This window comes from Mixophyes fleayi, chromosome 3 (genome assembly GCF_038048845.1).
Source record: "Mixophyes fleayi isolate aMixFle1 chromosome 3, aMixFle1.hap1, whole genome shotgun sequence".
In the NCBI taxonomy this organism is placed as follows: domain Eukaryota; kingdom Metazoa; phylum Chordata; class Amphibia; order Anura; family Limnodynastidae; genus Mixophyes; species Mixophyes fleayi.
Genome location: NC_134404.1, coordinates 210,065,356 through 210,079,211, shown reverse-complemented (window position 1 = coordinate 210,079,211; position 13,856 = coordinate 210,065,356). Strand labels below are relative to the sequence as shown.

The 13,856-nt window shown below is 38.2% G+C and overlaps 1 protein-coding gene across 4 annotated transcripts in view; it reads right to left on the bottom strand.

Moving 5' to 3' along the window:
* The window catches only part of LAMA2 (laminin subunit alpha 2), a 711,555-nt gene that overhangs the window by 121,685 nt on the left and 576,014 nt on the right, over positions 1 to 13,856 (bottom strand). For all 4 annotated transcript variants that reach the window (XM_075203053.1, XM_075203052.1, XM_075203054.1 and 1 more), the window contains 3 exons: positions 12,318 to 12,434; positions 10,348 to 10,511; positions 8,500 to 8,638 (listed from right to left, as the gene is read on the bottom strand). In XM_075203053.1, coding sequence (XP_075059154.1) covers positions 8,500 to 8,638; positions 10,348 to 10,511; positions 12,318 to 12,434 — 420 coding nt within the window. The remainder of the gene's footprint in view (positions 1 to 8,499; positions 8,639 to 10,347; positions 10,512 to 12,317; positions 12,435 to 13,856) is intronic.

The following is a 13,856-nucleotide window of genomic DNA, read 5'->3' as shown; positions in this document are numbered from 1 at the left end:
GTCAGTGTATGGAGAAACATGCTGTTTCTCCACTGTCCAAAGCACTGCAGACTCTCATCTCAGTGTTTGAGCAGGGAGGTCAGAAGATGAAAACCGAAGAGAGAGGGGGAGAAACACAAACACTGTCACACATAATCTTTGCCTGCACCGCCAGAGAATATCAGGATCTGCAAGGTGGGAGTTACCAGATACCTTGTTTCCTTCTCTTTCCCTGCACTCTGCAGACTGCTATGGGTGATTGGTCACAGGGAACAGCTAAGTCTGTGAAGAGTTGTACAGGACAGGCCAGGTGTCTGCACAGATAGTGTGTTGTTGTGCACAGCTTATATTCTGTGGAGAATGGGCTGGTATTACATTTTACCCTGAGTCTGTGTAAGCACATACATGCTTTTATACACTGAACATTTTGAACTAATGCTTGTTTTCTAAGATTGTATGCTGGATCTAAAATCATTAAAGTAAAAAGAGGGAGGGGGTCATTTATGGTTTATAATTCAGCAGAAGAGTTGAAATACACAGCACAAAATACAATACACCTACCTAACACACATAGGAAGATGCAATTGTATGTTTACAGTATAGAAAAAGCACAGCTTTAAAGTGACAGGTGCCTATTGTATTTAAATGTAATGGTAAATGACTGAGCAGACCCTGAATAGTTGCATTTAAAATAATGCAGAGCTGCAAAACAATTTTCCTAGCTAAATAAAGTAGGAACTTAGCCATAGATTCAAACAACAAAATTTACTAACTGCAAAATTAACAAAAGTGCAGCACATTCATTGTTTTATATGCAGATGCACCTATATGTCAGCCTGGAACATGGGGGGACTGCCCCTGTAAAATTACTCTATGCCTATTTTTACGCTAGTTAAAACTTTAGATTTCGATGGTGGAAAGTATTAAAAAGAAAAGGAAAAATAAAGACTGATAACTACTATCTGTTTAGTACTAACCTTGTGCCAATGGGTATTTGCACACATATTGTTTATAAATGCATGTCCCATGTCTGGATAGTTAAACAGGCATACCTTTGTAGGTATATGTTGACTCTCCATCTCCAGCAACGGTAAAGAATAACTAATTTTTCAGGGAAAACTAACATTCAGTAAACCAAAATGTACCATTTCCAGCCTGTGAATTTCATATAAACATCTGGCCCATGCATGCAATATAGTGCTTGAGTGCACCTATCCTATAATCAGCTACACACCAATCTGCAACTTCATTCACTACTACTAACTTCGCAACTACTACTAACTTCGCAACTACTACCACCAGAGGCCGCAAAAATGTTGCACACTTTTTAACAAAGTAGTAGGTGTAAGGTTTCTTGTTTAATTCAGCAAGGAAAAGTCTACAAACAGATCCTTTTTTTTCTTTAAATGAATAATCTTTCAATATTCTGTTCCATTATACTGTTTATGCACTCATGAAAAGCCACCCCATTATTTGCATGGCCCCATATAGTAAACATGGGGAATCTCTCCTCCAGCACTGACAGCTCTACTTGCAGTCAGGAGCCTTATGGCACTGCTTTTGTGCATGCAGCCGCTGCAGATCCCAGTGCAGGACGGCTTAATCTATCCACTCAATATAACTGCTGTATATCTAAGTTACACTGTCCTTCTAGGCTGTATCAGGGCAAGTGCTTGTTCAATTCAATAGTGTAAAGTCATCTATTAATTAGTAATCTATCTTAGAGGTGGGAAACTGGGTACCTGGTTTGGGGGGAGTCAAGTGTTTATTAGTTGTGCAACTTTTGAGGAGGTGAATAGTATCTAACCCTTTTCCAAATAGGGCCCCAACATTCCAGAATCCGGTCATACAGCAGCTGAACTTAAGTCGCCAGCAGGTAGTGAAAGTTGCAAGAACAGTTAGGAGAGACTGTCTGCAAACTGTTTGTAGTGGGACTGTTTCACACACTCAGGACTATAGGGAAAGACGGGAAGTATTGTCCTTCTTCCCTCTGGTTTTCTTTATGGGGCAGCCACATGCAGCTAACAATGGTGAGTGCAGCGTTGTCAGTGTGTTTGAAGGGAAAGTGGCTGAAGGATGGCCTAACACTGTCTCAAGCGGTAGCTACACCTTGTGCGCTGGTTACTCTCACATCCTGGTCCATGGTGGCACTAATAACGGTGGTCCAACTTCTGTTGATTTGACCCAGTCTACTGATCATTTCGCTACACCTACCATATGAGGCCACTTTCATAATATTTTCCAGGGCCACTTTAAATTCCCAATCCGCCCCTGCTCTGGGCCTATTTTGTTATTGTGGTCACTATCAGCCACTCCATTGAACTGAAACTGGCACCTACTGTGGAATTTCCTACCACGCCTGATCATGCTCTCCCCCAGCCTTCAAATTTTTAAACATCCTCTGAAAACCAATGTCTAGAGCTTACCTTAATTCCACCTATGCTTCTGACACTGTTACACCCTCCCAACTCTCCACTCTTAGCCACACTCTTGAATCAGCTCTGCTTTTTTCCCACTAGAAATTTTAAGATCTCTCACAAACAGGGACTTCCCTGCCTTTTGTTTTCACATTTACATGTATTTTGCCTACCTTGTATGTCCCTGTTTTATGTTTATTCTCTTTTCTCCTCTATCCAGCGCTGCTATTTAGAGCATGATATTTATTTTTACTTTCATGTGGGTGAATACAATAAGGATGGCATAAAATTTGGAACATTAATTAGAGGAACCAATAATAAATAACAACAAAATAATCACCTGTACAGGTTTTTTTTGTATAGCATAATACAGTGCTCGTTTTCTTACATTTAGACAGAAAAATTCAATTCAGAAGAAAACTACTTATGCGTAAGAAAACAGAAAAGTAAGGGTAAAGCAAATTCTGAAAACTAATAGCTCAAGCAAAATAAGCTTGTATGCAATTCTGATTTTTGATGGGCATTTTACAAGTATCTTGGGTTTTGGAGGACTATTAGTTACAGTAAATTCAAAATTAGAGTCTAGAAAGGTCACATTTGCATGCAGTAATATGAGTATAGCACACAACAAAGACTTTATATAGAAATTTGCTGGCAATTGAGACAGAAATCTGAAAGCCAGATTGGATGTGAAAAACTAAAATTTCTTTAACAGTGGTAAATGAATCCTTAAAGCAAAATACATAGGTAAAGTATATGCCTAGATTGTTTGTTGTGGACATTAATGTCTAATCTTTTCTGCTACCTTCTGGAGGAAATAAAGCACATACTAAACATATTTTAATTAGGGATGCACTAAAACCAGGTTTAGGTTAAGGCAGTGGTTCCCAAAGTGTGCGTTGCAGCACCCTGGGGTGTTGCGACGCTGTCACAGAGGTGCCGCAACCAGGAAAGGATAAAAAAAATACTGATTCGGCTGGACCCTGCATCCTCCTCCCTCCTCACTCCTCCCTGTTCCCTTCTCACTGAATTTCGGGTGTGACGTTATCATGCCCGACATATTTAGTGAAGAGCCGAGCAGAGAGGAGCTGGAAGAAAGAAGACAGAAGAAAGAAAGCCAAGTAAGGTAAGTAAAGGAATGAAGGGGAAATAGTGATAGTGGAGGGGAAAAGAAAGAAGGGGCAGTGTAAGCATGAAAGGGTATAGTGTGCGCATGAAGGGGCACAGTGTAATGGTGAAGGGACAGTGTGATCCTAAAAGGGGCACAGTGTGATGATTTTTGTATAAATTATTTTATTTTGTTTGATTTAATTCCTCTTAATGATAGTTCTACATTGTTCTTTGACAGAAATATAATTGAAAAAATATATAAAAATGTTCTTTTCCCTTGGATTTATGTGTGTAATTTATACAAACAACTTAAGTATTAAGTATTTCTGTCCAGACCTAAATACTTACTATGTTATTTTGATCCAACTACAATAAAAGGGCACTGCTCTCTATTTATTCTGAAGGGGTGCCTTGAAAAAATTACCAAGACTCTAAAGGTGCCACAAACTGAAAAAGCTTGGGAACCACTGGGTTAAGGATTCAGCAATATTTTCAAAACCTCTTTTCCCTGCGATCTTGGTTTGCAGCACATAGTTATCACCGGTGTAATCATTATTATGGTGTTAATAAATCCAACAGCATTAATACCGACCTAAAAATGCCCGTGACTATAAAGGGGACAAGAAGAAAATACCATATAAGAGACATAGACCATTGCCAACGCGCATGAGACCAGGCTGCTATAAATCGCGACTGTACAAAATACAGGCAGTGGAATTCTTTTCACTTAAAATGGACACAGTGAGATTGCCGGTTTTAAGGTGCAATGCCATGACCCAAAGCCTGTATAATGTAATCAAATCGGTGGGTTTGGCTATTGCTTCTTTAAACTTGACGATCACACTGTGTTCATTTTAAGTGACGCAGTCGGGTCTCAGGCGTATCGGCAATGTTCTATGTCTCATATGTTAAGTCTATATTTCCTCCTTGTCCCCTTTATAATCATCAGCATTTTTAGGTCGGTATTAATACTGTCAGATTTATTAATACCATAAAAACGTACCGCATCCGTTATCACTCCTAAGAGCTTAACTTATTCACAGGATTTTCTGATTCTATTATTAAAATTGCTAAACAGTTTAAAATCTTCTGTCAGTGGAGCTGGAGTCATTTGTTATGATGGTGATGAAGGCAAATAGATAGTTACCATAATGTGCAGTTTTATACAGAGCTTTCACTGTACTGTGAACTCACTGTTCAGTTCTGAATGTGGAACTAAACCAACATGCATGACATCTTGGAAGGGAGCTTTGGTAGACTGGATGTCATGGTAGCTATCGCAAAGCTCTCATCCCCTTCATAGCAGATGACAGCAAGACTTATGTGTTATGTGTGAGTCCAGAGACTGGATAAATTAATATACTGTTAGGGTAAAAGGATAATGGAAAATGCAATATCGCAGTACATAAAGAAAGAATTAAAACATAAGGGTATGTTAAGGAGAATGATAATGAAAGAAAGGGTTCATAAGAGAAGCACGAGGGCTGGAGAAAGACAGTTTACCCACTTTGGCACTGGTTGGTCACATTCTATAAGAATGTAAAAATGTGTAGAAACAATACGGGTAGCCCAACAAGGCATACTTTATTGAACGTTAGACAACGTACTGCATTAAATGATGGAACCCCAGAGTTTACTGAGTGCCCTCTCCCCATTCCCTGGCTCTTCATTATTTTTCTGTAGGCAGGGGGTGAGGAGGTGAGGCTTTATGATGTCATCACAATGATGTTATTAAGCAATAGCCCTCACCCATCGACCACCAACAGGAAATAGCTATAAGGCACAGGTAAGTATACTTTTAACTTCTTTGATCCCTCTTTGGCTTAGGTTAGCGCAAATTGCATTCTTACCGTATAATACGCTTTTTTACATCTGAGCAAGCGCAAAAGACCCGGCGCCCGGGACCCAGCATCCTCTCTCCCGCCGCTTCTCACTGAATATGTCGGGCATGATGACGTCATGCCCGACATTCAGTGAGAAGCGAGGAGGATGCTGGGTCCGAGGCGCCGCCGGATTGGTGAGTTTTTTTGTTTGTTTTTATTTTTCCTCTTCCTGTCCACGGCAAACCCTGTGACAGCACCGCGGCACCCCTGGGAGCCGTGGCGCACAGTTTGGGAACCTAGGCTCTACAGAATAAATGGGCACAAATTCCCACAGAAACACTCCAACATCTTGTGGAAAGCCTTCCAAGAAGAGATGAAGGTGTTATCGCTGCAAAATGGGTCCAACTCCATATTAAAGTATATGTATTTGAATACAGTGTCAATACAGTCCCTGTTGGTGTAATGGTCAAGCGTCCAAATACTTTTGTCCATATAGTGTATGTACAGTACCACTTATCATGCTCTGTATGATGAATGCAATTTTTCTGCAGGAATGGACAGCTACATTGTACCATTTGAATTAGCCAATGACAGATTGAATGTGTGTACTGTATCTATACATTTACCAAGCATCCACATGAGCTTGGCAGTTGTTGAACTGGTGGGATAGGAATATTTATATGAAATACTTATTTTACTATTATTAACCTATGCCACACACACTGGAATATCATATAATGTATTCAATACACTGTGTGCACCATGCAGTGACCCCTGGGATGACTTTTATTGGATTTTTTATTTTGACAACCTTTATTGTATGATAAACTTTTTCAAAAGAAAACTGCTCTTGAGGATGCATTAGTCATGGTTATATAGCTGACATATATAAAAATGGAAAGAGCACTGCACTAAAGAGAAAATATGTGATTAACAGTGTAAGAATACACGGAGTGCAGATATATATATATATATATATATATATATATGTATATACACACACGTGTATATATATACACAAATATATACAGTATATATATGTATGTATGTGTATGTATGTATATACATGTATATATATGTATGTATATATATATATATATATATATATATATATATATATATATATATATACACACACATGTATAGACATATATACATGTGTGTGTGTGTGTGTATATGTATATATATATATATATATATATATATATATATATATATATATATATATATATATATATATATATAATACACACACACACACACACACGCCACAACATTAAAAGCACCTGTCTAATATCGTATTGCCAAAACAGCTCTGTCCGTGGGAATGGACTCCAGAAGACCTCTGAAGGTGTCCTGTGGTCTCTGGCACTAAAACGTTAGCAGCAGATCCTTGCGAGGTGGCGCCTCCTTGACTTGGACCTGTTTTTCCAGCACATCCCACACTTGCTCAATCAGCATGAGATCTGGGGAATTTGGAGGCCAAGTCAACATCTTGAACTCTTTGTCATGTTCCTCACACCAGCATGGGCACTGTAACCAGCCTGCGGCTATGGAGTCCTATACGCAGCAAGCTCTGAGGCACTGTGTGTTCTGATATGTTTCTAACATAGCCAGCATTGACTTTTTCGATAATTTTTGTTACAGTAGCTCTTCTGTGGGATTGGAACAGGCAGACTAGCTTTTGCTCCTGACACACATCCGGTTCACCGGTTGTCCTTCCTTGAACCACGTTTGGGAGGTACTAATAACTACATACCGGGAATACCCTACAAGACCTGCCATTTTGGAGATTCTCTTACCCAGTGGTCTAGCCATCACAAATTGGCCCTTACCAAAATTATTCAGATCCTTTAGCTTGCCCATTTTTCCTGCTTCCAACACATCAACCTCAAGAAGTGACTGTTCACTTACTGCCTAATATATCCCATCCCTTGCCAGGTACCTTTGTAACAAGATAATGAATGTTATTCACTTCACTTGTCAGTGGTTTTAATGTTGTGATCGGTGTATATACATACTGCATATATTATATACACATACAAACCCAGTGGTTGAAGTGAAAAATTAAAAGCAGCAGTATGGAAAATGTAAGTGAATGGAATCTGAAAGTTTTACAATCAAAGCAGTAGAAGAAGTGGTGTAGCATAACCACCGTATACTGACCCACTTCGACCACTGTATAAAACATTAATAACTAAACATACTTACATGGCACGCTTATACACTCTATTAAACACACTCATTTGCCCCACCTGGGCAATAGCACATACATACTTTCATGCTCCTACAATAGTAAACATGCACAGAAACACACAGGCATTCATACAGTTGTTTACAGTGCTGTTCAAACTTTTTAAATAACAATATCACACCGGTCACCTACCAAGTCAATTTGGTAATTTTATATTAACAATGGTAAATTTGTATGTTTTATACGTACATGCAGTTCTGTTCCGTTGAAGTCTATGAAAAAGTACTCTTTAAGTAGTAAATGAAAGTAAGGGGTTATAATGGACCTAGTCAGTTCATTCAACCACTACAAACCTGGAAGGTGAAGGTGATTTTTACAGAAAATGTCGCATTTATTCTGCACTAGGGTAAATGGCACAATTTACATTCAGGTAGGTGTAACTGCAATTATAGTAACACCAGACGGTCCATGTCAATAATAATAATAATAATTTGATTTGTAATTTAACAACATGAGGTGTAACAGGTGATGAACTATTTATTATGTAGGTAATAAGGAAGAACTTGCCCCATATTTTTACAAATCAGCTGCATTGAAAACTGGCTCCTCCAGTACTTTATATTTAAACTCCAGGCTGTTAGGTCTAGGGCGGTGATGGCTAACCTGTGACACTCCAGATGTTGTGAAACTACAAGTCCCAGCATGCTCAAGTCCCAGCATGCTCTGCCTGCTATCAGCTAGTTATCTACTGGCAAAGCATGCTGGGGCTTGTAATTTCACAACACCTGGAGTGTCACAGGTTAGCCATCACTGGTCTATGGGGTACAAAGGACTGCAAGCAAGCAGGAGTAGGGAGTTGCCCTGAACTGCAAGGGTCCTGGGCATGGACCACCCAGAATATTGCTAGATTGGGCAGTGGAGTTTATTGCACAAAACATTTGGCTGTAGTTTTTCTCTAAGTAATTTTTATCCTTACCAGATCCACTGCTTCATTTGCCTTGGCTTTACCCTCTTTTGCAGTATCCTCAGCATCGGCAATCAAGTCCTTGATATTGCTGTATGCTTTGAAAGCCACCGTAGCATTAAATGAGAGGTTTTTAGCTTCAGCAAGTATTCTGTGAAAGCAGATAGCACTGTTAAATTCAAATCTAAATGAAACCCTGCAGAAATGAATTGATATCAGAATAATGTGTAAAATGCATTGCAACTACGGCAAAACAATTTGTTTAGACACTGACTCCAGAGCACATAAAATGGGTACATATTCTTCATTTGTAAAATCAGTTTTGTCTGCCTTTGTAGACACCATACCAGTTGCATGCACAGTTTCCTGCTCAATCATTAAATCATATGGTTTCCTTTCTATCTAGTTTATTTTGTGCTGTAGTACAGAAATGCACAATGGGAGACATCCACTAAGCAGAGTTCATAAATAGCTGGATCAGGCAGCCATTGTCAACACAGAGGATTGAAATAACGTTACCCTATTATATGTATTATATCTCATATGTATTATTGTAGGATAATTGTGGCTGTTCAGGGATATATAATAGGCGGCCCTGGATTGACCACAGAGACTGGGGCCTAGGGAAGTTCAGACAAGGCATCGTCATCATCATTACTACATTTTTTATTATGTATTCTTGCCAGTATAAAAGAAAAAGAATAATAACTTAAATCACTGGCAGAATAAATATATTGGTTCTACTTATTTCTTTTATAAAGATGATATATGGGGGACTATAGGACCATGGAGATATATTTGGAGGAAGAAAGGAGAAACATAAGTGTCCTAGTGGGGCAAACATTTAAATCCAGGCCTGGGAGTTGTTAATTACCATACTATAAAAATGACATCACATATATAGCAAAAGTAATACATGATATGGTAAAACACAAATGAAAAATGATAGCCTATAATAAAAGAGGAGCTAGATGATATTACAGGGTTGTTTTTAACAATTTAACCAAACCACACAGTGCATTATTTTATATTAACGAGGAGTTTCGATGAGGAGAGAAGATTCTATGCTATTCCAGACTTTACTTTTTACCTTTTCACTGGTCACATAGAATAAAAAAACAACCAATGCTGAGCATTTAGACTTTTCTCTCCCCCAGTATTCTAGAACACAAAACCACCATAACCATGGTAGCATCCATTCAAAAAAAGAAAAATTGGAGATTTAATGTAAGTCACTAAGTTATCACATCAGTTTTACATTTATGAGTAGATCTTACATAGAGCTAGTGTCTTCACACTATGATTCCTGTACATAAAGTTAGCTGACGAATACTAACGATTTAGCAGTGGGCTGAGCTCTGCATTAAGAGAAGCAGTCTGACTGACACGTTTCTGGAGGAGAGGTAGGTGGCGCTGCTGCTCTGTTTTTCACCTTGAACTCAACTGTAATATTGTATTGAAAGAGAACCTGCTCCTATCTGAAATTAACAGGATACATTAACGTACAAAGTAAATGAGTACTTGGTAAAATTTGAAAGCAGTTTTAATTGAAGTGCAACAGGCCAGCAGTGACTATATAAACCTGAAGCTGTATTGGTTCAGCTTATTATAATTTGCATACTTGATTATGCCAACGGTTTTATGTGGCACATTTTAAAAGTAAATAAATCTGAAACATGCACATGCACACACAGATAATGTTGTTAGCTGGATAAAGGCCGGTATCTGAATACATTGAATAATGTGTTGTTGGTTCTCAGCTACCTCCTCTGGATATCACCGCAGTCCTTTGTGTGTTTGGAAAAAAAGCACTGACTGGTAAATCTTCTACTGTACATCTGAAACCACATGTGCACTTACCCATCCAGTTTTACAGAGGACTCATTTAGTTGCGCCGCATGCAGTTCTGCCTGGAGTACCTGCTCTGGGAGGTCCCTCCTTTGAATTTCATTAGTCAGATCATTTATTTTTTCCTTTAATTGGTCAGTCAGTGGTGGAAGTTCATCGTTCATATCAATCAATTCCTGCCAGATAGAAGACAAAATTGTTTCATCAATAGTAATCATCTTTCTTCAACCGATACTGAACCACTACACATACCATAATCATCCAGTCAACTAATGGGCAAAGACGGTGAAAGATTTAGTTTCACAGTAATCCTTCCTCAACCCAATACTTATAATAAAATGCTTTGCTTTTGTATATATGTGTAATGTCTAATTTTACTCAATAGAAAATGAATAGTGCATTGTGTATGATTTGCTGCTTAGCGAAAAAGTTTTGTTTAATATACTATTACTAACATTATAAGTAGATTACTGTATAATCTGTTATGTAGTACAATCCATTTTCTTGTAATTGGCTCTTTTGTAAGGTACCTCTTCAATCATGTACTTGCAGTCTATAACTTAACCAACCTTTGTAGAGATCTGCAGAACATCACCCATAGGTTAGACAGATCTGTAACTTAGAATTCTAGCGCCCGGGGCGAGAAAGACAAATGCCGCCCCCCTGGCTCTCAATTTTAACCAAATTAACCTAAAATATTCCTAAATTGCGCCCCCCTTCAGCGTTGCGCCCTAGGCGGTAGCCCCTGTCGCACAGCCCTAGTTACGGCCCTGGGTTAGAAGGAAGATATTATCCATAGATTGTAAGCTCGCAAGCATGGCTTTCTTACCGCTCTGTCTGTCTGTATTACCCAGTATTGTTTATAGTATTGTGTTTGTTTCCAATTGTAAAGAGCTACAAAATTTGCTGGTGCTGTATAAGTAAATGTTGATGATGATGATGATGGTGATGGGTAAAATACAATAAATATTTAAAAAAGGAAAAAATACTGGCTGCAACTGCAGCCTAACGGACATACTCCTAATTATTATATCAACTTAAATATTATATAAACTTAATATTAGCACAAGTTGTCAATCAGAGTCTAGAGCGATCCCAATCACTAACAGAGCTCTGGGGGTAAATGTATTAAGCTCCGGGTTCTTCAACACCCGTGAGTTTGGTGTCTAAAGCGCTTAAATTTAAAGCGGCGCTGCCTTGTAAAGGGAAACTTCTTTTTACAAGGCAGCGCCGATTTAAATTTAAGCGCTGAAGATGCCGAATTCGCGGGCGTTGAAGAACCCGGAGCTTAATACATTTAACCCCCTGGTCTTGCCTACCCTACCCCTATTTTTTTTTTTTTTAAGTCTCATACAGTATAATTTGCAGCAGAGATAAAGAAAATTGTTTTTATTTTATTTTGATGTATTAACTTATGTGATACAATTGGAAATTATTCCTTGTATTTTGCACTGAGGCATGCGGACACGTTGCAATGTAATCCACCAATGAGTTAAAGCAGCTCTGACCACAAGAACTTACTCTAGAGAACTGCCTTATACTGTCAGATTCACTCTAACATTCCTTTTGCTTTTATTCTCAGCACTTCTGAACGCACCATGCTGTCCTAGAGAATATAATGGCCACTTGACGTTACAGAGTTACCCATGGGAATGCTTCTCTAGATTTTCCATTGAATCATTTCTTGACCAAGGATCCCAGTGATTATGTTGTGTGACTGTTAAGATGCACTCAGTTGCGTATGAAAGTTAAGACTGCATAAAATCCCTGTAGAGAATGACATCTGTACTATTTTCTGATTATTGATAATGTTGAGAATTTTTTTGACAGCTGGAAAAATACCTTTTTGTTCTGTTCTCTGTGAAGCCATTTGCTGCAATGTAAAGCAGTTTTTGTGTGTGGTTCAGTAAGTGTGAAATATCTTAAAATGGCTGCACAGACACGAAGACGGAGCATGTCATCACATAGCTGCTTTCACTCACATTTTCAGCGTTATTGATATCTTGTGCTAAGTTATTGACTTCTGTCATGATGTCCTCGGCCTTGCTCAGCGTGTTCTCACATTCTTTCTTGCCTTTTTCAACAGCTTGCTTATTTACCTACAATAAGGAGTACATATAACCAATTATAGTGTAATTTAAATATGAGTCTAGTATTATATTTATCCACACTAAGCAAAATTATGTATTTTAAATGCAAATTTATACTGTGACATACATCTAATAACTTATTCAACTATTGTACACAATTCTGGCATAAAATATGTCAGAATTTGTATTACCGTATATACTCGTGTATAAGCCGAGTCTTTCAGCACATTTTTTATGCTGAAAAAGCCCCCCCCTCGGCTTATACTCGAGTCAATAAGTTTTCCCAGTTTTTTGTGGTAAAATTAGGTGCATCGGCTTATTTTCAGGTTGGCTAATACTCGAGTATATACGGTACATTCAATTCATCTGCATCTGCAGAATGCATAGATGAGAAAAACATCACATACCCCTAACATAGGCCATGAACGCAAGGCCTTCATTTTATCAAGGTTTCTAGGATGTCATCTGGAATTCTCTGGTACTTTCAAATATTTTGTAATAATAATGGTAATAATAATATTATGGCATATCAGTGGGCCCCCAAATACTTGGGTGCTTGACGCAGGATTACCTCAGAGAAGAAACAAGTGGTGGACCGTGTTGGTGGAGTCCGAACGATAAGGTTGGGTGCCAGAAGATCTCAAAGTTTACACAAAAGATTAACTTTATTTTACTCCTATTTTATACTATAGTAACACCGAGGACATTGCATTGCAGATGCAAACCTCATTGTAGCCATTTTTACATTGTCGATGACCACCACATTTGTTGACAAGTATCCTCTACTCGGTTAATGTATAGGAAACGTCTTAGTATCAGGTACAAAGTTATATGTAGTATGCGCCACCCGAACCTTTCATAAAGTTGCGCACAACTAAAATAAATGTCAAGAGTAAGTATGTACAGTATATCTCCTAATATATGAAGTGGCTAACGAGGAAAACATGACTTAAGTACAAAGTAACAGTGTGTCTGATCTGGCAAAAAGAAGTCCTGATTGACCCATGGCATGGCCCGTTCCAGCAAGCTTTTTAGCTTATAGATAGCTTGAGAATTATTGTACTAATTGGGCTGGTTACTTTGATTCTGAAATATGTGTAAGATTGTAATAACATATGTGTTGAATTTAAGTTTGTTACTGTATTTGTTAGCAAGTTAGTGTGTAGAAGACGAATTGCTTTATTTATTATTTAGAGAAAAGCCCTATCTCTGGAGAAAACAGGTGCTTTCTCCGGTGAAGGCTTTCCGGTGATGTCATATTGATAGGAAAAATACTCTATTTATTTATTTAAGTAGAGCATGTTTTCTAATTGAAATAGAGACAAAAGAAATCTTTTTTTAAAAAATCTTTTTTTATTTTTTTAACTTTCTTTTACATATTTTATGAGAAGTAGAACTGGAAGCCCAAGATAGGCCTACCACTTTCACCTC